Source organism: Poecilia latipinna, unplaced genomic scaffold (genome assembly GCF_001443285.1).
Source record: "Poecilia latipinna isolate Pla-1442-1.1 unplaced genomic scaffold, P_latipinna-1.0 Scaffold171, whole genome shotgun sequence".
NCBI classification, from domain to species: Eukaryota; Metazoa; Chordata; class Actinopteri; order Cyprinodontiformes; family Poeciliidae; genus Poecilia; species Poecilia latipinna.
Genome location: NW_015112787.1, coordinates 346,162 through 367,413, shown reverse-complemented (window position 1 = coordinate 367,413; position 21,252 = coordinate 346,162). Strand labels below are relative to the sequence as shown.

General features: G+C 40.1%; 1 protein-coding gene across 5 annotated transcripts in view; it reads left to right on the top strand.

The window, feature by feature from the left end:
- Positions 1 to 21,252, top strand: part of mctp1a (multiple C2 domains, transmembrane 1a) — a 157,693-nt gene that overhangs the window by 86,960 nt on the left and 49,481 nt on the right. For 4 of the 5 annotated variants that reach the window (XM_015030059.1, XM_015030060.1, XM_015030061.1 and 1 more), the window contains 7 exons: positions 632 to 725; positions 6,222 to 6,324; positions 7,102 to 7,204; positions 7,808 to 7,909; positions 8,368 to 8,442; positions 10,839 to 10,958; positions 19,011 to 19,127. In XM_015030059.1, the coding sequence (XP_014885545.1) occupies positions 632 to 725; positions 6,222 to 6,324; positions 7,102 to 7,204; positions 7,808 to 7,909; positions 8,368 to 8,442; positions 10,839 to 10,958; positions 19,011 to 19,127 (714 nt within the window). The remainder of the gene's footprint in view (positions 1 to 631; positions 726 to 6,221; positions 6,325 to 7,101; positions 7,205 to 7,807; positions 7,910 to 8,367; positions 8,443 to 10,838; positions 10,959 to 19,010; positions 19,128 to 21,252) is intronic. The other variant, XM_015030062.1, reaches the window with a different exon arrangement.

Genomic DNA, 21,252 nt, shown 5'->3' with positions numbered 1-21,252 from the left:
CAAAGCATGGGTTTTATAATCTAACCTTGTTTTAAACGTCAAGGCTCTTCCTAATGAGTAAGAAATATCACAAAACATATAAATGACTCATTTGTGCTTCAGTATTCTAGAGCAGTTTATACAAAAACTGTAAGAAAAGAAAAAAGAGATCAAATCTTTGAAGGTAAGCTGACATGTCTGCTGAATTATCTTATACATGTCCAGTTTATTTAATGTAGAGAACCTTATGCGTAATGCTGCAATAATACTAAACCTAACTTTTCCTCTGGACTTGATGAAGAGCTATACAAGTATCTTAAGGATAAGGCATTTATCACAAATGTTTTACAGAAATTTTCAATAGCTCATCTCCCTCGCCCTGATCCAAAAACTTACTTTATTTAAAGAAAAAATATATATATGAATTGCAGACTCACAAATGGGAGTATTTTGTCAAATTAAATTCTGCCATTTGTCCCTTTGTTATCCCCGGCCATAAATGCCAGCTCTACATTTTCAAATAAAGACCCCGTAAAGGACATATTCTACCCTTTCCTCTCTTAATGAAATGTCAGGTTATTGACCTGCCTTTCACTCCGATGCTTTTAGCTGTCCTCTTTGACTCTTCACCTCTGCTCTTGTGATGTTGTAGAGCCTCTGGAGGTCGCTTCACAACTTGAAAGATGTCGGCATGGTGCAAGTGAAGGTCATCAGAGCTGAGGGACTCATGGCGGCAGATGTCACAGGTACGTCGGTGACCTAAAGTACAAACAGTGCAATTATAATTTTTTTTTTCCTTCTGCTGTTATTTGGTTGCATGATATTTACAGCAAAAAAGTATTCATTCCTTTGGATCTTTTTCACATTTTTGCACATATTAGCCACAAAAAGTCAATGTTTTTCGGTAGGATTTGATGTGTTAGACTAAGACAATGTAATGCATGACTGCTTAGTGTGTGTGTCTGTGTGTTTGTGTTTGTTTTCAAGCTTGGACTTTTACTACTTAGTTGACTTTTGAAGGTAATTAGTTGCACAGGGTTACGTTGATGGATTTCAGAGTAATGAAGGTAGACTATAAATACTAGCTGGATTAAAGTGTTTTTTATTCGTTAAATTCTTAAAAACAAAAAGTTATCTCTTCTACTTCAAGTTATCTCGGACAAACACATTGTTTTACGTTTGCCAGATGCACAAATTCCTGCTGAAATTTCTCAAAAATTGTGACTGCAATGTCACAATGTGTGGAAAAAGTTCAGGGGACATGTATCGTTGTGCAAGGCACAGGAGCTTTTTCTTCATTTTTAACATGCTGAGCAGTTTCTGTTGCAAACTTATCTGTACCAGCAATTGCCACAAATCTGAGCTAAAAGACAAAGTCAGGGTGTAATTTTCTTTAGGGGGCTAATCGCCAGTGTGAGTCCTTAGAGAACGCTAAAGCCTACTTTGTACGTGGACGCTAAATTTGTCTCTGCATTTTAAACAAAGATGCAGGCTTCTCATTTGAATAATAGAGAAAAAGTACACATTTGAACCAACAAATCTTTCTCGTCCCTCCTCCTGTGCTTTCTCTGCTTGCTCTCTCTGAATCCTCTAACCTCCATTAATTCTTACTTTTAATTAGGTCTACAGTGGACAGGCCTAGTTCTTCACTCTGTATTATCTGGTAAAGAGAGGAGGATGTATGCGTGTGTGTGTGTGTATGTGGCAGGGAGACAGAGTTTTTCTCTATTTGAAACATCCACAGTCCCATTAGCAAATACAGAGTGGGGCTGGTTGATTTGGGTTACTGCAGGGAGCGACAGGAGCAGTCAGAGTGCAGGGCTAATGGCTCTCCGGTTCACGGGTTTCACTTGGAGCAGAAATGGGCTCCGTGACACCTTTGCAAAGCTCATCATTCACTCCGTGGTTTATGGATTCTTTTATAAACTAACAGTAAAACTGCAAAAAATACCCGTTAGCTGTTTAGCATTGCAGAAAACACGCATGATGAGTTTCAGTAGCCTTCGCTGTTCTGTAACTTGAGTTTTTCTACAGCCTTTACTGGATGTTTTTGGTCCTATAAAGTTAAATTAAAAGTGTAAAAAAAAACAAAAAAAAAAACTTTAACAAAACAGATGAAAGGTTTTGTGCTTAGCATTTTCTCTTCTAAGATGTTACATATTTTTGGAGAGGTTCTGGATCAATTGAAATCTTGCCTTTAAAAAGGGTCCATCTGCTCCACCACCTGTGCTGCTGTTCTTGAACTCACAAATCACACAAAGTCATTCAAACTTTTGCACACAGCTGCCCCAAAATGCTGAAAAGGTCTCCCTCCTTTTCTCTCTTAGCGTGAATGACACACAGACTTGTCTCAGCATCTGACAGAAAATCGTTTTCTTATGAATAATTTGCTTTGTTTTATCTGAATTCATTTTAAACCTTTCACATACTATACATAGCAAACACAGTGTCTTCTTCCGTCAGTAGCAACTTCCACAACGAAGAGTGTTATTTTTAGCGTGTGGCCTTCACCGATCGGGAAAAAAAGAACAATGTGGACCGATTTAAGCAGAAGATCTGCTGATCTCTCACTCTAGTTTGTTTTTGTCTTACTTTGTTTTTAGAGCTTTGTGCTCAGGGCCAAAGAAAGTCTTACATTCAGACAGCTCCATCTGAGAGAGTATTGAATACATACACTCAGAAAACTAAGGTTGATGCATTTCTTTTGGCTCCCTAAAGCACATTGTCTTCCGCCGAGTCGATAGATGCATACTGTGAGTGAACTGATAGGTAAAAGGGGGCTATTTCAAAATGGCTTATTTCAGTTTTGAGTCTAATACTCTGCGTGTGTGCGTGAATGTGTGTCTTTGTGCGTGTCACTGGCAGAAACAATCGCTCTGTAAGAGCCCCATAAGAGCCCTCACCACATGAACACCCCATTTTAACAACCCAGACCAAGAGAGGGTCAGGAGCAAGGTGAGAAAGGAACAGAAGAACAGACAAACAGACAGACAGAGGCAGGAGGGGAGACAGAGAGAGGAGGTCAGTGAGACAGAGAGTTCACCATCTAGCTCCCATTCAGGCTCCTCTCCCTCCTCTCTTTTTCCTCCTCCTCCTCCTCCTCCTCCCCCTCTCTCCCTCTTCTCTCTGGCCATCTCTCTCTAATTGGAGTGTTTTTGTGGAGTAGCTCCACTCCAGCCCAAGTAGGATAACTGAAAATAGTCTCCAAAACCAACAATCCCTTTTGTGTGCCAGCTCTTGTCCCTCTGAGTGGATGCTATACTGTTAGAACATTTCAGCAGCGATACACACACGTACGCTCGCTCACTCACACACACACGGATACCTGCAGCAGCAGCAGCTTCGTACGCATGACCGGATAAGATTTATTTTTACTTTTTCAGGCAACATTGAAACAAATCTCAGATAGCGAAGAAAATATTTAACTTGTTTTTAATTCAAGCTGAAAATACAGTCTTGCAAAAGAAAACATTCCCTTGATGCAAAAATCTGTTCAGATAAAATTTTGAAAAGTGTGCCATGAATTTGTGCTCAGCCTGTCAAAGTTAGTACTTTGCTGCTTCAAATTGCAACCCCAAGTATTTCGGGGTCTCCAACAGCTTTTCACATCCAAATGTAATTTTTTTTGGTCTATTCTTCTTACTTCAGACTCAATCAAAGTGGATGGAAAGTGTCTGTGGACAACAGTTTCTTGTTACTCTGTAGACGATGGCCTTCTTCTTATCTCTCTACCCTTAAAGGTTCATTCTGTGGATAAATTATCCTCAAGTGGCCCTTTTTAAAGTTATGTTTTTTTATTAAATACGTAGCTCCTGAACACAGTCGGTTGAATCATATTTTAAGCTGTACAAGAGTCTGAATACAAATGCAAGCAACACTTTTTTACTTGCAAACAAAAAAAAATCAGAAACATATTTTTCTCACCAATTTACAACTATACAATACTGCTTATCCTATCACATAACATCTAAATAAGATCAAAGTTTCTAGTTGTGGTGTCATGACAAAAATGTCGGTGTGAATACTTTTCCTAGGCGCTATAATATTCATTGTGAAACGTTGGGAAGTTTCCTCTCCGTCTTTAAACTTCCCACCAGTTCAGAGCTGTCGGAGGGGCAATTACTTTTTTCCTCCTCGTCTTTCTGCTGCGTTCCTCCGCTAAGTTTTCCTCAGAGTGCTCTGAAATTAATTTAAGTCCACTCCCTTCCTGCCAGCATCTCAGAGATCGGACCCAGAGGGGGCGGGAGGAGCTTTACCCGGACATTACCTGGATGGCGCCGAGTGGCGCTCAAATCTGTGCGTGTAATTGGTTAAGACAGCTGCCTCTGGTGCTTGGCAGCCAATAAGGTGAAAGTTCATCACCCATAACAACTGGCTCTCCGCAACGACGCATGCAGCCGCGTCATTAAAGACAGAATATTAGAGGGACGACTGGGGGCAACTGGATGGGGGATAACACGCTGCAGAAATGATTTCCATGACCAAATTTGGGTGATTGCATTTAAATTGGCTTGATTTGTTGGGTGGGGGGCTACGGTATTACGCAGGCAGACTCCTTGATTAATTGCGGAAGATCCTAAAACTTTACCATGATATTTTTCTGCAAATATATTACTTAAAACGGCTGTCGAAATCTTACTTTTAAGTTCATTTTCTCCCCTCCAAAATAGCAGGAATTGTTTTAAAAATGTTGTCATGGAAATGCAGTTAATATACAGCAAATAAAGTTTATACACGGATGCTCTGAAAACTAGGCTCCTGAGTACCCTGGACTTTTATCAATTTTAATGTATCTTGTTTTCAGTCGCAGAAGTCAGAGCTGCCAATATCAACTTGAAACCGCTTGGATCAATAGAGCACCACAAACAGATATAAAAGGCAACACCTACGCCTTAGCATTGATCACAGTGACATTTACTTTGCACACCCACTAAATGTCCTGCCCTTGTCACAACATTTGAAGAAAATCACACCAATCGATAGCGCTCACTCACACACGCCTCCCATGACTCACACGCACACGCACACACACACACACACACACACACACACACACACGCAGAACCACAGTCTTTCGGGGAGCTTTAAACTCGGTCCCAAAGTTGTCGGACATTATTACGCAACGTTGCTGTTCTGCTGATATGTCATCGTTGTCTCTTTAAATAATACGCTTTAAACTTGCTGACCTGTAGTCTTCACGCGTTAATGAATAAAAAGCAAAAAAACAATCCCATCAGAGTTTTTCTTTTTTAATCAACCGTGATGATCAAAGTTGGAATTAAGTGTTATTTTCAGTGGGAGACAATTGAAGGGAGCTGGTCTAATCCTTTTCAACTCCTTCATACAAAATGCTGGTAAACAAAAGGAAAATATGATGGGAGATTATTTACTTTTATTTTTATTCTCGGGACGATAAAACTATGCTTTCTCCTCTGTCTCATAATTGTAGTAAATTCTGAATCAAAAGTTTTGGTTAAATTTATTTTATAACTAACGTGATGTAATTAGTAGTGAGTCATGCGATAAATGTCTTTATTGCTTGCCAAAAGTCCTGAAGTTTAGGAGAAATAAGAAAATCCACGAAATAACCTCGAAAACTGTCAGGTTTTACATCATTTTATTTATTTATTTATTTATTTATTGTTCATGTAGACTGTTTAAAAGAAGAAAAAACTGAAATGATTGGGATTTTCTCTTTTCTTCGAGCTCCTCTTTTATTATTTAATTCTGACACTGCTTTCTTTCTTTTCTTTTATTTGTCAAATCCATCTTTGCCATTAGTGTTTCATTTGCTCATTTTAATATCACAAGTTTTGCAGCAGACGTGTTTCTTCTGTCCCACGCGCGGCCGTCTCCATCTTCTCTCCTGAAGTTTTCCAGTCTTCAGAGTCGTGCTGACCTCTGTGTTCTCGCTCTCTGTCTGTCGCCCTCCTCCTCCTGACTGCTCAGTGCACAGCTGTCCTGAAGTCCATGTTTTCAAAAAACAGTTTGCAACTGATATATTAATGTCTGATGTGCTCAGCACCGAGGCTGAAGAGTGGAAAGAGTCATTTTATGAATTTAGATTGCTTGATGAAGCATGTAGCATGAGGTCATATGTGTCTTATGGGGATGTAAAGACTTTTGTTTCAGTGGACCTGCTGGATCCTAAAAAAGATCAAATAAAACTTATGACTGAGCTTTTTGAGTTTATACCATATTTTAATGCGGCCACATTTGTGTACTTTATTTATACTTGACAGGTAAGAGCGATCCTTTTTGTGTGGTGGAGCTGAGCAATGATCGACTGCAGACACACACCGTCTACAAAAATCTAAACCCAGAGTGGAACAAGGTCTTCACTTTGTGAGTAGCTTTGACATGAACACTTTTACTCTTTATTAACGACACATACCTTGTTTCTTTTTATATTCATTTTGAATAAAATATTAAGAAAATAATTTGATTTGTGTGTGTTTTATATTGTATTTTCTTTTTTTTTTTTACTTTAACAGTGCAGAACTTTTTTTTCTTAAATGAATATCTAGGTTAAAATATTTAGGAAACAATAACATTAACTAATATAATTTCTCCATGAATGTGAGTCTTTCCTTATCATAACTGTATTAATTGGTGAACAAAGTGAAAATGAAACAAGAGAAAATGAATCAAGATATATAAAAATATTTTTTTATTTCCATTAATCTATATTTAATGTGTTTATATATATATATATATATATATATATATATATATATGTTAAAAAGTGTGATTATGTTCTATCTTTGCAAATGTGACAATTTTTGGTGAACCGATTCATATACTTAAAATAAAAGTAAATAAATAAATAGATACATTGTGCTGCTGTGCAACATCATGTAATTTTTATTAATATAATTTTTCAAAAAATATATTAAACATGATTTATTATTATTATTATTATTATTATTATTATTATTATTATTATTATTATTATTATTATTATTATTATTATTATTATTATATAGGTGTGCTATTTCTTGTGATGTTGGATATGCTGGATTATTACATAGGCTCTTTCCTCATCCTTCCTGTAAGTCTGTGAGATGAAACCGCCTCTGCACCATTTGAGTCTTATGTGCCCCGTCTTTGTGTGTGGTCCAGCAACGTCAAGGACATCCACTCGGTGCTTGAGGTTACCGTTTACGACGAGGACCGGGACAGAAGTGCCGACTTCCTTGGGAAAGTGGCTATCCCTTTGCTAAATGTGAGTCAAAGGCAAGATTTCTGTTTGTGTTTCTTTTTTTCCCTCCTCCCTCGGGGATAATAGAGAGAGAACATACAGCGGAGGAACAGAGAGAGTAAAAACAGAGTGGGATATAAAAAGCAGAGGTTATTTTTGCAACTCCGCTGATGACACTTATTATTTCTCAAAGTAAAAAAAAAAAAAGTTGACAGGAAGCAGAAATAAATGGAAGAGCTGAGTAAAAGGAAAGGTATAGATTGATAGCTGAGAGGATATAAAGTTAGTGGATGAGAGACGAGACGAAAATGACGCTGATAGACAGAAAGATCCGACTTGGAGGTGAAAGAAGACTGTCTCTTATATCTGGTAAAAATATAGCTAGCCCGTGAAAGAAGTGTGCGCGTCGTATATCTGCGCTTTGCTGTAACAGTGTGATTCCCCAGGATAGTTAATTTCTGTTTGACAGAGCCGAGCTGCAGTGGGTAATGAACAGGTACTTGTCAGAGTTGCCACAGTTGTTTTGGGTTCCCTGTCAGCGCCAGCAGCTGGGGTTCAAAGGTGGCCCGGGGAGCCGATTCAGCCGGGTATTGCCAGACAGACGCCTGTCATGTCCCTCTCCCACAGATCCAAAATGGAGAACGCAAAGCCTACGTCTTGAAAAGCAAGGAGCTGACAGGGCCAACAAAAGGGGTCATCTTTCTCGAAATAGACGTGATTTTTAATGCTGTAAGTCTTTCTTTTGCTTTTTTTTTTGAGTCTCCTCCCTGTTTTTCTTTTTTACCTCCTACCCCTTATTATCCTCACTCTCATCCTCTTCTTGTTTTCCCCACCATTTGCCCCCTTCTATGCTGCTGCTGTCTTTATTCTGTTTGCCCCCCCCCCCCTTTTCCTTCCCTCATTTCTATCTCATCCATCGTCCCTCGTCCTCGTTTTGGCTTTAATTATCGAAGACTCCCTCTCAGCAGCCTTTGTTAGCCCATTCACTGTCGCCGTGTGTGTTCTACAGCGGCCATCTTACAGCTCTGTCTCCTGCTCTCCCTCTCTTTCTCTCTAGCCTCTGACACGAGGCACGCTCTAAATGCATGTGCTGCTATGCTGTCTCAGCGCTCAGTCCCTTTGAAATAATCAAGATATTTCTCCTCGTTATCACATTTGTGAGACTTTGTGCTTGCTGTACCGTCCAGGTGAAGGCTGGTCTCAGGACGTTGACTCCCGTCGAACAAAAGTACATCGAGGAGGAGCCTAAAGTGTCCAAACAGGTACATCTGCAGCTGATGTTTATCATCTGCCACACCTCCTCTTCCTTCTTTATCTGCCTCCTTCCAATTGACTCCCCATTTTGCTTAAACGTCTAAAGCAGAAACTAACAACACCGCTGAGTGGCATCCTGTAAAGCGCAACAACTGTGTAGGCAAGATACAACAGGATGATTGAAGGAAAAACAGCATTTGTTTTTTTTTTTTTGTTGTTTTGTTTTTTTTTCTTTCCTCCTCCCTCTTCTCCCCCCTTTTTCTCATCTCCTACCCCTCGTATCCACTCTGAATGGTGAATAGAAATGTCAAGCTGTCAGCTCTGGGGTGCATAAGTAGATTGGCCATCCTTATAGTTGGCCCTCTTTGCCACTGCTGCTTTGCACTTCATTGTCACGCTGCTCAGTGTGGCGGCACCACAAAGGGATGAATGGTAGGGGCTGGCCCGCATCAGATGTGTCATATGAGTGACCGTTCGGGCTCAGCAGTCAATGTTACGCCACGCACAGTCGAGCGCGGCCCCGGGCCTCGTCCCGACGCAGCACAGCGCGCATCCTCTTTGTAACTCCTCCATGCCTCCTCCCCCCAGCCTCACTGTCTCTGCCTCCTCTGCTGCTCCCTGCTCCCGGCTCACTTTTGCTGCTCTGCCTCTCTTCCCCATCTTCATTTCACCCCTGACTCACGGAGAGGACCCATGTCAGCGTCTCTCAATGATGATGTCACTGGCTGGTTTGGAGGGACTGCCCCGTGAAGGGCTCTTTTATACGGCAGCAGCTCCCCTGCTGCTGCTGCATTCACACACGGCAAAAAAAAAGGGGTGGGAGGAAACATGTTCCATCTTCAAAACTCATAAACGTAGTATTGACATTGGACTCAATTTATAAATAACCCAGTTCTTAAGTGCTTTCCATAACTAAAGAGTGCGTTCAATATGAAGTACTTCTCGAAGCCTTGAACTTTTTCACATTTTACGACATTTCAATCACAAACTTAAAAGTGTTTTATTGGGATTTTATAAAACAGACCGACACAGAGGAGTGCATATTTGTAGGAAAAAAAAAGAGTTATATGTTTTAGCTAATTAAAAAATCTGAAAATAAGGAACTCTTTTTCTCTAGCACCCCTAACTAAAGTCCAGTAGAACCATTGACCCACGAATGCCACTTTATTCTTATATCAAGCCCACCTGTGTATCATTTTATCTAATATAAATTCTGTGAAATTCATTAACATTAAAGACAAATGAAGACATCACAGTGATCAGGGACAATATTGTTGAGAAGTTAAAAGCAGAAATGGTTATAACATCGTACAAAAAATTTAAAGAATATGACTCAACTGGAATCGTGCCAAAGCATGGCTGTCAAATTGGCACCGCAAAAGTAAAAATCAGAGAAGGAGCCAATAGTCCCATGGCAGCTCTGGAGGATCTGCAGAAATAAAGAGCTCATCAGAGAGATCTCAGTTACAGGAGAACTGTTAGTCCTGCACTTCTTAAATCTGGCCTTTTATCATGGCAAAAGGCCTAGTTGAATACAAAGGCAATTACCTCACGATTATACACAGTTTGTGTTTGGTTTGTAACAGAAAATTGCATTGAGATGACTCAGAAGTTTGTGCTTGAAATGACAAAAAGTGGAAAACGATTCTGGGGGTATGAATACTTTTGAAGGGCACTGACACATGAAAATGTAAGCATTCTTATCAAGGAACGTCTTGACTTCATGACTGAAAATAAGTTGCGATGTCAACTGTCTGGTTAGCCTCGACCTTATTTTGGCTTTAAGAAATTACACATTTCTATGTTTTTAAGAACAAAATTCCTTTGGAAAAAAAACAAAACAACCTAGGTATTTTTTTCATTGAGGTATTTGGAAAGGCAGGATCTCCTTTGGGAACAATTTCTCCTGCTGGTGACCTGATTGGGTAATTTCCTGTCCTTGCGTCTGTTACGCTATTCCCTAAATGGCTGCAAACCCAGGACAATGGCAGCAGCTCTACTTGTCTTTACAAGCACACCGACACATGGAGCACAGAGAGGTTTGGATGTGCCACTGGATGACATAAGGAAGCAGAATTGCGTTGAATCTAAATCTTATCCAGACATGAATTAAAAACGTTGAACCACACCTCTGTAATCCTGTGTGCTACTAGGCAAAGCCGTAGATCACCGAGAGCATCAGTGTCATTTTTTTTTTTCAGCTTCATTTTCTCTCCCACCAAGTGTTATTACCTGCCAGCTTGTTTAAACGTTTTATGCAACGTTCACGATGAAATGATAAACTGTCTAAATAACAGTCTGCTCTTTTCCTTTTTATGGCTCATTTTCAACACGAGACTTCATTTGTCTTAAGACGTTTTTTTTTTTTTTTTGTTTTTTTTGCGTGTGTGTTGCTTTTCTTCAGATGCTTTTGCGCAACTTCAACCGAGTCAGACGCTGCATCATGTTCCTGATCAACACAGGCTGCTACATCAACAGCTGCTTCGAATGGGAATCTCCGCAGAGAAGCATCTGTGCTTTTGTGGTAGGTGTGGGAGCACCTGCGGTTGCACTTTTTTTTTTTTTATATATGCCGAACACACGCACGCACGCAGACAGGCACGCACGCACACACACATAGAGAGAGAGCAGAGGAACAAGCAGGGTTGTTCTCAGATGTACTTGGGATCATTTCTGCAGTGATTAGACTTTGCAGCTTGAAATGATCTTTTGTTAGACTCTCGTGTCCATCTGCAGAGTAAACACAACTACAAGCAGTTCCTGCACATGAAAAGGGGACGACTTCTCTCCTCTTGTTTAACCAGTGCACTCCCACGTCTCTTTCGCTCTCCTCTGTCATCTGCGTCTGGTATTAAAAGGTGAAGCTTAATTGGACAGCAGAGCTATCAAGAGAGGACATCCTACTGCAGGGCGCAGTCAGAGGCTGCTTTGAAGTTTCTATCCTAAAAGATGACAGAGCAGGCATTTAGTCCTGTCTGCTTTATGTCCACTGACTTAAGTAGCTACAGGACAGGTGGGCCTAACCTGACCTGGCCCTTTACCATGGGAGCACTAAGTGTCTCCATTGCAGACATTAGCTCCATTTGGCCGTTTGACACCAGCTTAATCTTCACTGAGGCTGTATGTGTGTGTTTGTACAACAGGTCACACTGTCATCACAGGAGTTGGGTCAGAAGAGACGTAGTATTGATCAGTTAACGTTTTCCATTATATTCTGTGTGTGTGTGTGTGTGTGTGTGTGTGTGCGTGTGTGTGAGGGTCTGGAATGCATGTTTGCATTTCATTTCAGAGATTCACGGGTGTCACATTTTCTGGGTAATTTTTAAAGTTCTGACCTCCCGATTTTAGCCCATTCTCTTTTAGTATTATGAATATGAATTTTTCTTCTTTCAACATAAATTTAAAATTGAAAAGTCATATTTAAAAAAAAAAAAATTAGAAGTACACTAAAATCGTGCAGGTTGCCAGACAGACGTATTTGTGCAAATAGAACAAACTAAAGAGATATATTATCTTTGTTCTGCACAGTGAAATGACTGCTATAATCACTACTTATTCAATCATTTCAAAATAATGTATTGTCCAAATTATTATTTGTAAAGAAAAAAGCTCTTATTTACTATTGATCGTCAAATCCTTCAATCGTTTATTGTAACCAACCAGGAGCTCTAAGCGAGATTTCTGTAATCGAGATAGCAGTTGGTCTTCCACTGCTGTGCCGCTAAGATGGATATCCTTATTTTTAAAAAACATACTCGGCGATTAAACTGTTGACATTTTATACTGTTTTTTTGCCTGTTATACAAGTGGCTAGCACAATTAGCGCATACCTACCACCACAAAGTGTGTTTTCCCTGTACAGTAAATAGACCTTAAATGTTCTGACATTTCTAAAAGTTTCCTTATATTTCCTAACAGATAGAATTTTGCTTGTAAACATTACCTTCCTGCTTTCTGCTGAATTTTCTGCGTCTTGGCAGCTTGAATAAATGGAAGATACATTTTCTTCATAGAGTGTCTCGTCGGTTTTTTGCAATTGCTGATAACTGAATTTACGTCTTCTTCACTCAGCTGCAACTTGCACACTGAAGAGGGTTGTCAGAGTGACATCATTGCACTTGCTATTGTGAAAAATGGCGGAATAATTTGTTTCAAACCATAATTTATATATTATTTCCTGTGGACTTGCCATTATTCTTTTTCACTTATAAGTGAAAGGGGCAAATAAGCAGGTCAGACACAAAAAAATGATTAAAAAAATATGAAAATCAGTCTTATTTATATGATTAAATGATAGGAAAGGGTACAGTTCTTAAAAATTCAATCTTTGTGTGAACACCCATGAAGCTGTTCAGCCTTCAAACATGCACTTTGTAATGCAAGGTGCACAACATTGCGGATTAACAGCTCAGACTATTCTTATTGTGCTCTCTTTGTACCCAGAGTGTTCAGATGATGACAAAGGGTGTATCTAGGCCAAGGACAAAGTGTTTTACAGTTTATAGTAATTCTGAAATTTAGGTGTCATTGTGCCCCCCCCCCCTCCCCCAACCCCCACTCCCTCCTCTTCCTCCTTCCCAGCTCCACCCCTACCCTTTAGGGAGTCTGCTAGCGTAGGAGTGTGCACTTAGCTAAAAGCATTGGAGTATTTAGGGCCTCTTCTCCACACAGGTATTCCCTCCCTCTCCCTTCATTCCTTCATCTCATTTCTTCCTTACTTTGAGAGGCCTCTTAATCACTTCACTCATCTCTTTAAGTGGGTTTTTATGGGGGGCCATCTGGCCAAGGTGGTGCATTCATGAAGGTGTGCTGCTGCTGCTGCTGCTGCTGCTGCTGCGTGCGATTATGTCCATGTGTGTGCGCGCACACATGTGCGTTCCTGCCTGCAGACAGATGTTACGCCTAACTTTCTGTGGGCAATTTAGTCTCAGAACTTACAAATGTGCGCACTTTATCAGACTCCAGCAAGCCTGAGGGGGGATATATTTGAGACTTTTTTGTTATTTTTTTATTTTTTTATTTTTTTGTCAGAGGTTTTTTTAGAAGTACATCAAAATGCAGTTGTCATAACATGTCACAGCAGAACACTCCCTCCCCACAGGAAAAAAAAAAAAAAAAAGTTTAAATTTCGCTTCATGGTTTCTTGCTCTCCTTCTGCCCAATCCTGAAATGCCAGCCGCATGTACACATCACCCATTAGTGCCAGCTGTGATTAGTGTGTGTTTTGTGTGCATGTGTGAGAAAGAGAGATACTGCATAGTCTCACATGGAGCCTTTCACTCTCTCTCTCTCTCACACCCACACTGCTGTCATCCGCCCATCCCGACAGTGAATCAGCCACCGTGGCAGCTTTGCCTGAGGCGTTGGCACAATGGACGCTACTGGAGTTACCTCCTGTCCTGCATGATGGGTGGTGTCTTTGTGTGCGTATGTGTCTGTGGATGGTGTCTCCATTCCTTGTCTCGGGGTTAAGCGTCTGCTTCCGTTCTCCACACCTGCGAGCCGAGTATCTCTCCCTCCTATCTGCCCGTCCATCCATCCTTCCAATGCCCGTTCTCCTTTATCTCCCAACGCCTCCTCCCCTCCACCCCCTCTTCCCCTCCTCTTCGCCATGCCTTGCAGAAAGTTGAGGCCATTGTCGGGCCGAGCGGTGTTGGGTTCTCTTCTCCCGCTGCTGCCAGCTCTCCCCCGCGGCCCCTGCAAGACAAGGCTGTTATTGCCCGAGGGACCACAGGCCTCGGCGGCTCTTCCTCCAAACAAATTTGCTGTAACTTTATCTGCAATTGGGCCCTGAATTGGGAGCAAATAGAGGCAGCTTTGTGAAGCTCAGGGAAGGGCGAGGGCAGCGAGCTGGGGGTTGTTGGGGAGGCAGGGGAAATGATACCAGGCTCTTTTATGTCAGGCAAAGTAGGACTCTTATCAGGAAGAGAGCCCAGACAAGGGAGCTACTTCTAGAGGAAACTGGAGCACCTATCACCTGCTTTGCATTTAGATAAAAATTCACCCAGCTGAAATAAAAAAAAAGAAGAGGGGTGGAAAAAAAAAAAGCAAAAAAAAAAAAAAAAAGCAAAGACAGGTACAGAAGCAACCATTCGAGTGTCTACGTGTGTTTGCACATGTCTGGTTGTGACGCTGCAGCAGCGATCGGCACACACCAACCACTCTGGGTCTCTTTAAATTGCTCCTTTGACTTCTCTTCAAAGAGCCTCCGTAACTTTTAAAAGTTTTAAAGTCGGGGGTTCGTCTTTGCCCACAGCAAGGGACAGCTTTGAAAGATATACTTTCACATTTTTGCTGCTTGCTTGATTCGCAGAAAAAAAAAAAAAAGAATGATAGTTGGAATATTGTGACGTGACTGACAGAGAATACCAAGTCAGGGTTTAATCATCAGAGATAAAGACTCAACAGAAAATGAGACCTTTTTGTTAGAGAGTCAACGGATCAATACGTCTAATAGGTGCCGTTGAAGACTTTTCTTTCGAAGGACATATGCTTTGTTTTATTTCACCATGTTCTAACAAGATTGGACGGATTTTCTTTTTATTAGATCAACACAAATTACACTTTATTCTGCTGTTGAGCAGCAGGGGGCAGTCTAGCACCGCCAAATAAAGGGTCTGGTCTCAAGCAGGACAACCCACTCCACCACCACCTCCCCACCGCCACCCTTTCTTCATGTTCGCCCGAACTTAACAGGACTTCGAGTTGCTGTCTGGCAACACTTAGTGCCAGCATGGATATTGATGTAAGAGAGATAAAGGGGGAACTCTGAAATCCAAACTTCAGTTTCAGTCCACTGAGACTGAGCAGGGGGAAAGTTAGCCTGGTGTGTGGTTAATGTAAGCCAAAGCACTGAATATTACCCTCCCACAGTGCTGCTGCAGAAAGCCGTCAGGACGCGGGCTCTGTTTTCGAACCAGAAACGAAACTTTTAAAATCCCCACACTGAGCACTTGAATGCATTAGTTTGACTTTTTGTTCCCCTAATGTTTTCAATAAGGCTTCCTTTCTTGTTGCTTTTCAAATAATAATAATAAATAATAATATTTAAAAAAAAGAAGCACAAAAGATCAGAACCGAAATCAAATCCAACTCTAAAGACATGACAAAATATATTAATATTTTAGGGTATGAATATTTGTGCTAAAATGTAACAAGAAAAGACACTGTGGTTTTACTTTAATATGTCTGTGTTAATTATTTGAGCCATTTGATTTTCAGATTGTTCTCAGATGTTAAGTTTGCCCAGTTCAAATTCGGGCTCTAACTGCTGTTAAACTATTTTAGCAGATTTGACAGTGACAGACAAAAAAAAAAAAAAAAGTCCTATTCTCTGTGTTTTTATGACAAAATGATACTTTTGTTCTGAGCATTTTTACAAAGCATTGCACTAAACGATACACTGTTTAATGATTAGACTTGTTGGCTGAAGGTAAAACACTACTCTTTTTATTCCTGACGTGCTTTTAATCGCCCGTCACTATTTCTGTTTGTCTTGGTGACAAAATCAAATGTCCATCTATGAAACAAAATACACAAGAAATACATAGTAAATTTTGATGATCTTGAAAATAAAATAGCAAAATAGCTATTTTTAATTATGACTAAAATCAAAATTAATTTTCATAGATCCAAAGCAAGACTACTTACATATATGTTTATGAATATAGAAACACATTAATGGAAAATAATGATTAGAAAAACAGCAAAGAAACAAGCCTTGGAAGTTTACAAACCTCTACCATGAAAATTCAGTAGCATAGGTGAAAACAAGAACAATGCGAGCCCAGCATCCTTTGCGCGCGCGCGCGCGTGTGTGTGTGTGTGTGTGTGTGTGTGTGTGTTTTTGTGTGTGTATCCTTATATCCAGTACGAGTCATAATCATATGGGTTTTTGGACCACACAGAGTAATCTACCAATGATTTCCATAGTCTACATCTGGAACTTCACTCACAATCTTCCTCCACTTTTCCATTTGATCCAGTGTGTTTTTGTAGTTGTCTCCCCCCCTCCCCCCCATCCCCCTCCGTCTTTCTCTGGTCACTGACATCCACAGCAGGCGCTCCTTCCCACTCCCATCTCTCCAGGCGAAGCGCTTCCTATCTTGTGTGGCGAGCGGCAGCAAGCAGTGGGGGGGGGGGTTGACTGCGGTGGCTGCGATTGCCTAGTCCTGGTGGAAAGGTCCAGGTACCGCAGGGCCCCCAGTGTCCAGCCGGTGGGCACAAAGACGACGCAGGGGCCAGCCACCGCTGAGCCCGGGTGTCCGGTTTCCCTAGCTGCCAGTCAAAACTTCGCCTTCAGCCACGTTACGAACAGACGAGAAAGGGGGATGACAAGTTAAACAACCCCAGGCAGATAAAGAAAAAAAAAAAAAAACATTAAAAACAAAGAAGAGCATAAAAGGAAAAAAAAAATTGAAGATTATTATAAACATCTTCTGAATGTAGAATTAATTTTCCCAGCTAGTGATTAGATAACCAGGAAATATATTTACACAGCAGGATGTGTACGGTATATTTTTAACAGTGAACTTAAAAGGAGCGACTGTGGATCTGCATAAAGATGTTTGCTGTTATTTATAGAATCTACAAGAATAGGTTTTAAAAGGAGCGAGCTGCTTTGTTTGTTCAACCGAAGTCAAGTTTTAGCACCTCGACGGCACATTGTTTTGTCAGAGATTATTTCAGAGTTTATTACTGTTACGGAGCATAATAATCTGACTGCAGATGGATTTGAAAGTAAGTTTGCGAGAAGTATGCAAGTATTTTCGAAGAGTTTTTCCTGTAGGAGATTTTTTTTTTTCTATTCTCTCACTGTGGTAAATGTTTTTAGGATGTAGGAAGAAGAAGTTGTTTTGCCTTTTGCTATACAAATAATCAATTATTAAAATGTGTGTTTCTCCTGCACAGCTGTTTTAAGAACAAATCTCTGTGTGTGTGTGTGGGGGGGACGTTGAGCCTGAGAGAGACTGCGTGTGATTTCAAGACTTTTGGGAGATTTTCTAAGCTGCAGCAACCAAAACCCACTCAGGTTTATTTAAAGAAGGAATTGAAACTTAGAGAAAAATTTATGACGTGCTGGACATTTTTAATGTTTAATTTAGTTTATTATTTTTCATTCTGGCTATTCAGGGTCTTTTAGTCAATTTTGCATGAAGGTTTTTTATGTATGTATGCATAAAGTTTGGATGAGAGCCATTCAAACTTTTCTGAATAAGACTAGTTTGCCACGGCACACATTGTGCGTTTTTTTTTTTTTTTTTTTTTACTATTCAGTATTCAATCAAATCAGCTAAGAAACTGCTGTTGAACCACATATTCAGATTAACCTTCGGCTACAAGAGCAACGAAGAGCTTCCAAACAATCGCACACACACTCGGAAATAAACCAACGTGATTGTAATAACCTTCCCCTTTCCACTTGTGAACAGTGTTATTCTACAAATAGAATGGATTAATTGCAACACAGACCAATAAATCTGCTTTATATAGTAATAGTCTCAATTTTACCAGTCTTGAAAGTTTCCTGCCAAAGCTGATTGCTAAATGGAGATGCATTTCTACGCAGAGTAATTAATTTCAAATCTTTTTTTTTTTTTTTTTTTTTTTCTCCTTTTTTGTGAAAAATTGGTTTTTTTTTCTTTAAATTTGATAAATATGTTTGGCTAGAGGACATTAGGCATTAGGCACGGCTTGCGTTTTCAGCGTTCGGTTATAATTGCCGCCAAGATTTTATCAGTCGTGAGAAATCTCTGCGCGCTTTAAACATGATACTATTTGAAAGGATAAATATGCTTTTGTGTCTGTTTGTCTCTGACGGATGTTGTTCCCACACAATAACCCATCTCAGTTTTTTTTTTGTTTTTTTTAAAGCAACAATTGAAACAAAGCTGCCTCACTATTCGCACAATACTGCTTAAAAATATCAAACCATGAGCATTTGCAATTTAACTTTCCCACAGATATCTCCTCCAACGGCTGTAGAAATCTGTTGTTGGAGGCTGAAGGAGCCTTACAAAAACCAGAATACCGGGTTTAGGGAAAGGTTCAATTTCAGATGGTGCTCTTCTTGTTTGGTGATGAGAGGGGAGGTGTAGGGGTTATGGTTTTGGCAGATAGGTGCAGTGGAGGTTAGAGACGGGGCATATGAGTCTTTTGGAGCAGCAGAAGAGGGTATTGGGGCTTGGAGTGACAGGGTTAGGGACTCGGGGTGTGCGGGGTCATATTCTGGAGTTTGGGGTTGAGCTCGAAAGGCTCAGCTTTGATGAGCTGCGTCTGAAATGGTACACGACCTCGGGCTGTTGGATGATTGGCACGAAGGGAAGAGGCTATGGCGGCTCAAACTCGTCCTCCTTCCTGAACTGCAGACCAACACATCTCCGTGAGGCCAAGATGTTAGGATCTCGGCTCCTATTGCCTTTATTCCATCTTCCGTTTTGTTTCCACGCAATTGTGTATTATCACCAAACGCACATGCAGCCACCTCAAAGCAATCAACAGTGCGGGCTATTAAATGTTTGCGTTCCCAATCTACACTCTCCTCATTTTTTTTTGTTTCCCTTTTCTCTTCCGACAGATTTTCACCATTGTTGTCTGGAACTTTGAGCTTTATATGATTCCTCTGGCTTTGCTTCTGCCGTTGGCCTGGAACTACATTCTCATCGCGTCGGGGAGGGATACGAGGCAAGACGTCGTGAGTAAACCTCTGCTCTGTTCGGAACTGTTCCGCCTTTCTTTTGTCCGTGATTCAAAAAGAAAAAAAATATGTATTTTTTTTTTTATCAAGACATCACAATTCCTTTCATACTTCACATTTGCTGACAGCACATATATATCTTAACTGTACACAGCTACCATTCATTGAATGTGGATATTAGTTACATGATTATAACTATAATCAGTGCAGATGTGCAGATGCAACCAACAAACATTTCTTTAGAGATTTTAGAGCTCATCTTTTTAAATAAACGTTACTTCCAAACTCTGAATTTATTTGTATGTTTCTTAAGCGCGTCCGCCAGTTTTTGTTAATGAAAAACCCAGTTTTGGCAAACAAGGAGCTTGCATTTCTCCACCGCATCCCACATTTCTCTCTTTGCCTTCTTTGAGGCAAAGAGACGACAGAAATAATAGGCTGTCACCTTGAGCTATGTTACGCCACTTACCTGGTAGTATATTTATTTTATTCATTTTATTTTTTTTTATCTCTTATACCAATTAAATGATGTCAAAGCAATGTCATGGAGAAACAGACATGTTTTAATCATGGCCAGGCACATTTGGAGAGCAGAGAGTGAAAACGAGTGAGAGAGCCGGACTATGGGGTGAGCGTGAACAATGAAGTGATTAATTTTAATAAGTGCCTTCTTCCAAGACTCAGTCGGAAATAACCCGTTAACAGACTTCACTTTCTTTCTTTTTTTTTTTAACGTCCTTGCCTTCTGTATGTATATTTATCTCTTCTTAAGGAATCTTTGGATTAGATTGGATTGAATTTTGGAAGCCCGTATTAAATTCTGTCATTATATTAAACCAAATCTAATAGCTGTCGGCCATTGTAATTTCATACATAACAGTGGAATTAGATTTGAACAGAACATGTCATACACCACACAGCTATAAGTCTTTGGAGATCATCTCTGTTTCAAAGCCTCTGACACTTTAAAAAGTGATATGAAATCGAGAAAAAATTGGCCAGATGCAATTTGTACATATCTCGATAATGGCCTTTCAACATAATTTATTGTTTTTGTCTTTTAATTCACATTCAAAAAAGAAAATGCTCCTTTGCAAATAAATTTGCACAGATATAACAATGAGACCTAAATATAAGCAGGTTGTTTTTCTTACCTGTAGATGGCGACATTGCTTGACAAATTAAATACATGTAACCTTGCAAAAAAAGAGTAAGTTCCCCTCTCCTTTAGAGAAATGCAGCTTGATGAATTTGATTCCTACATGCTTTACTCTACACATCTTAAGTAAAATGAGGCAAAAGTTTATAGATGTATTGTAGATACACTTTAATTCACTCGCAGTGGAGAACTATTAATGCTTTCCTTAAAGTAGGAAAAATATCTGCCACCAGCTCTTAGCTACACATTTTTTAGTCCCATTTCATTTTTCTGTTACAGTATTTTTTGTGTGTGGTTATCCTGAAGATTTGTGGTTATATTTTACTGTGAAACTTTATTGTCAACACATTCAGATTGTTGGAGATTCAGAGGACTCTCTGTCCCTCCCTCTAACTCAAGCCATCAAGGTTGTACTTTCTTGTGCTGCGAAAAATTCATAACTGACTCCCCTTGTGTTTAATCTCTTGTATGAGTAGTGAGTCAGATAAACGCTGTTGTGTGGTGGGGACCGGAAATTGCTTAAACGTACATATAGGCTACGTTGGCGCTGGAGTGTCGATGCAGACTTTTTGCGGCGAAGGGAGGGTCGAGAAGCTTGGAGACAGAGTTGGAGTAAAACTACTTTGGAAAAGTGAGAACGCCCTAACATTGAATTATGCTGTATGTGCTCTCTGTGAACGTTTAGGTTAATCTGTTATACAATTCTGGCAAATATTGTTTGCTGTGGTCCTTTTTTTTTTTTTGCTTACTGAAGTACTTTTGTTTATTTCCTTTTATTCAGAAATAATAATGTAGCTGCAAGAAAAGTGTTGATTACATCTAATTGCAAAAACACTCTACATATGCTTTGACACGTGTGCTTCATATGTGTTGGATAACAATGAATTGTATTGTTATCCAAAACCGAATACAACAAAAATGCTTTATGTGTCCTAGGTAAAAGCTGATGCACATTTGTGTCTA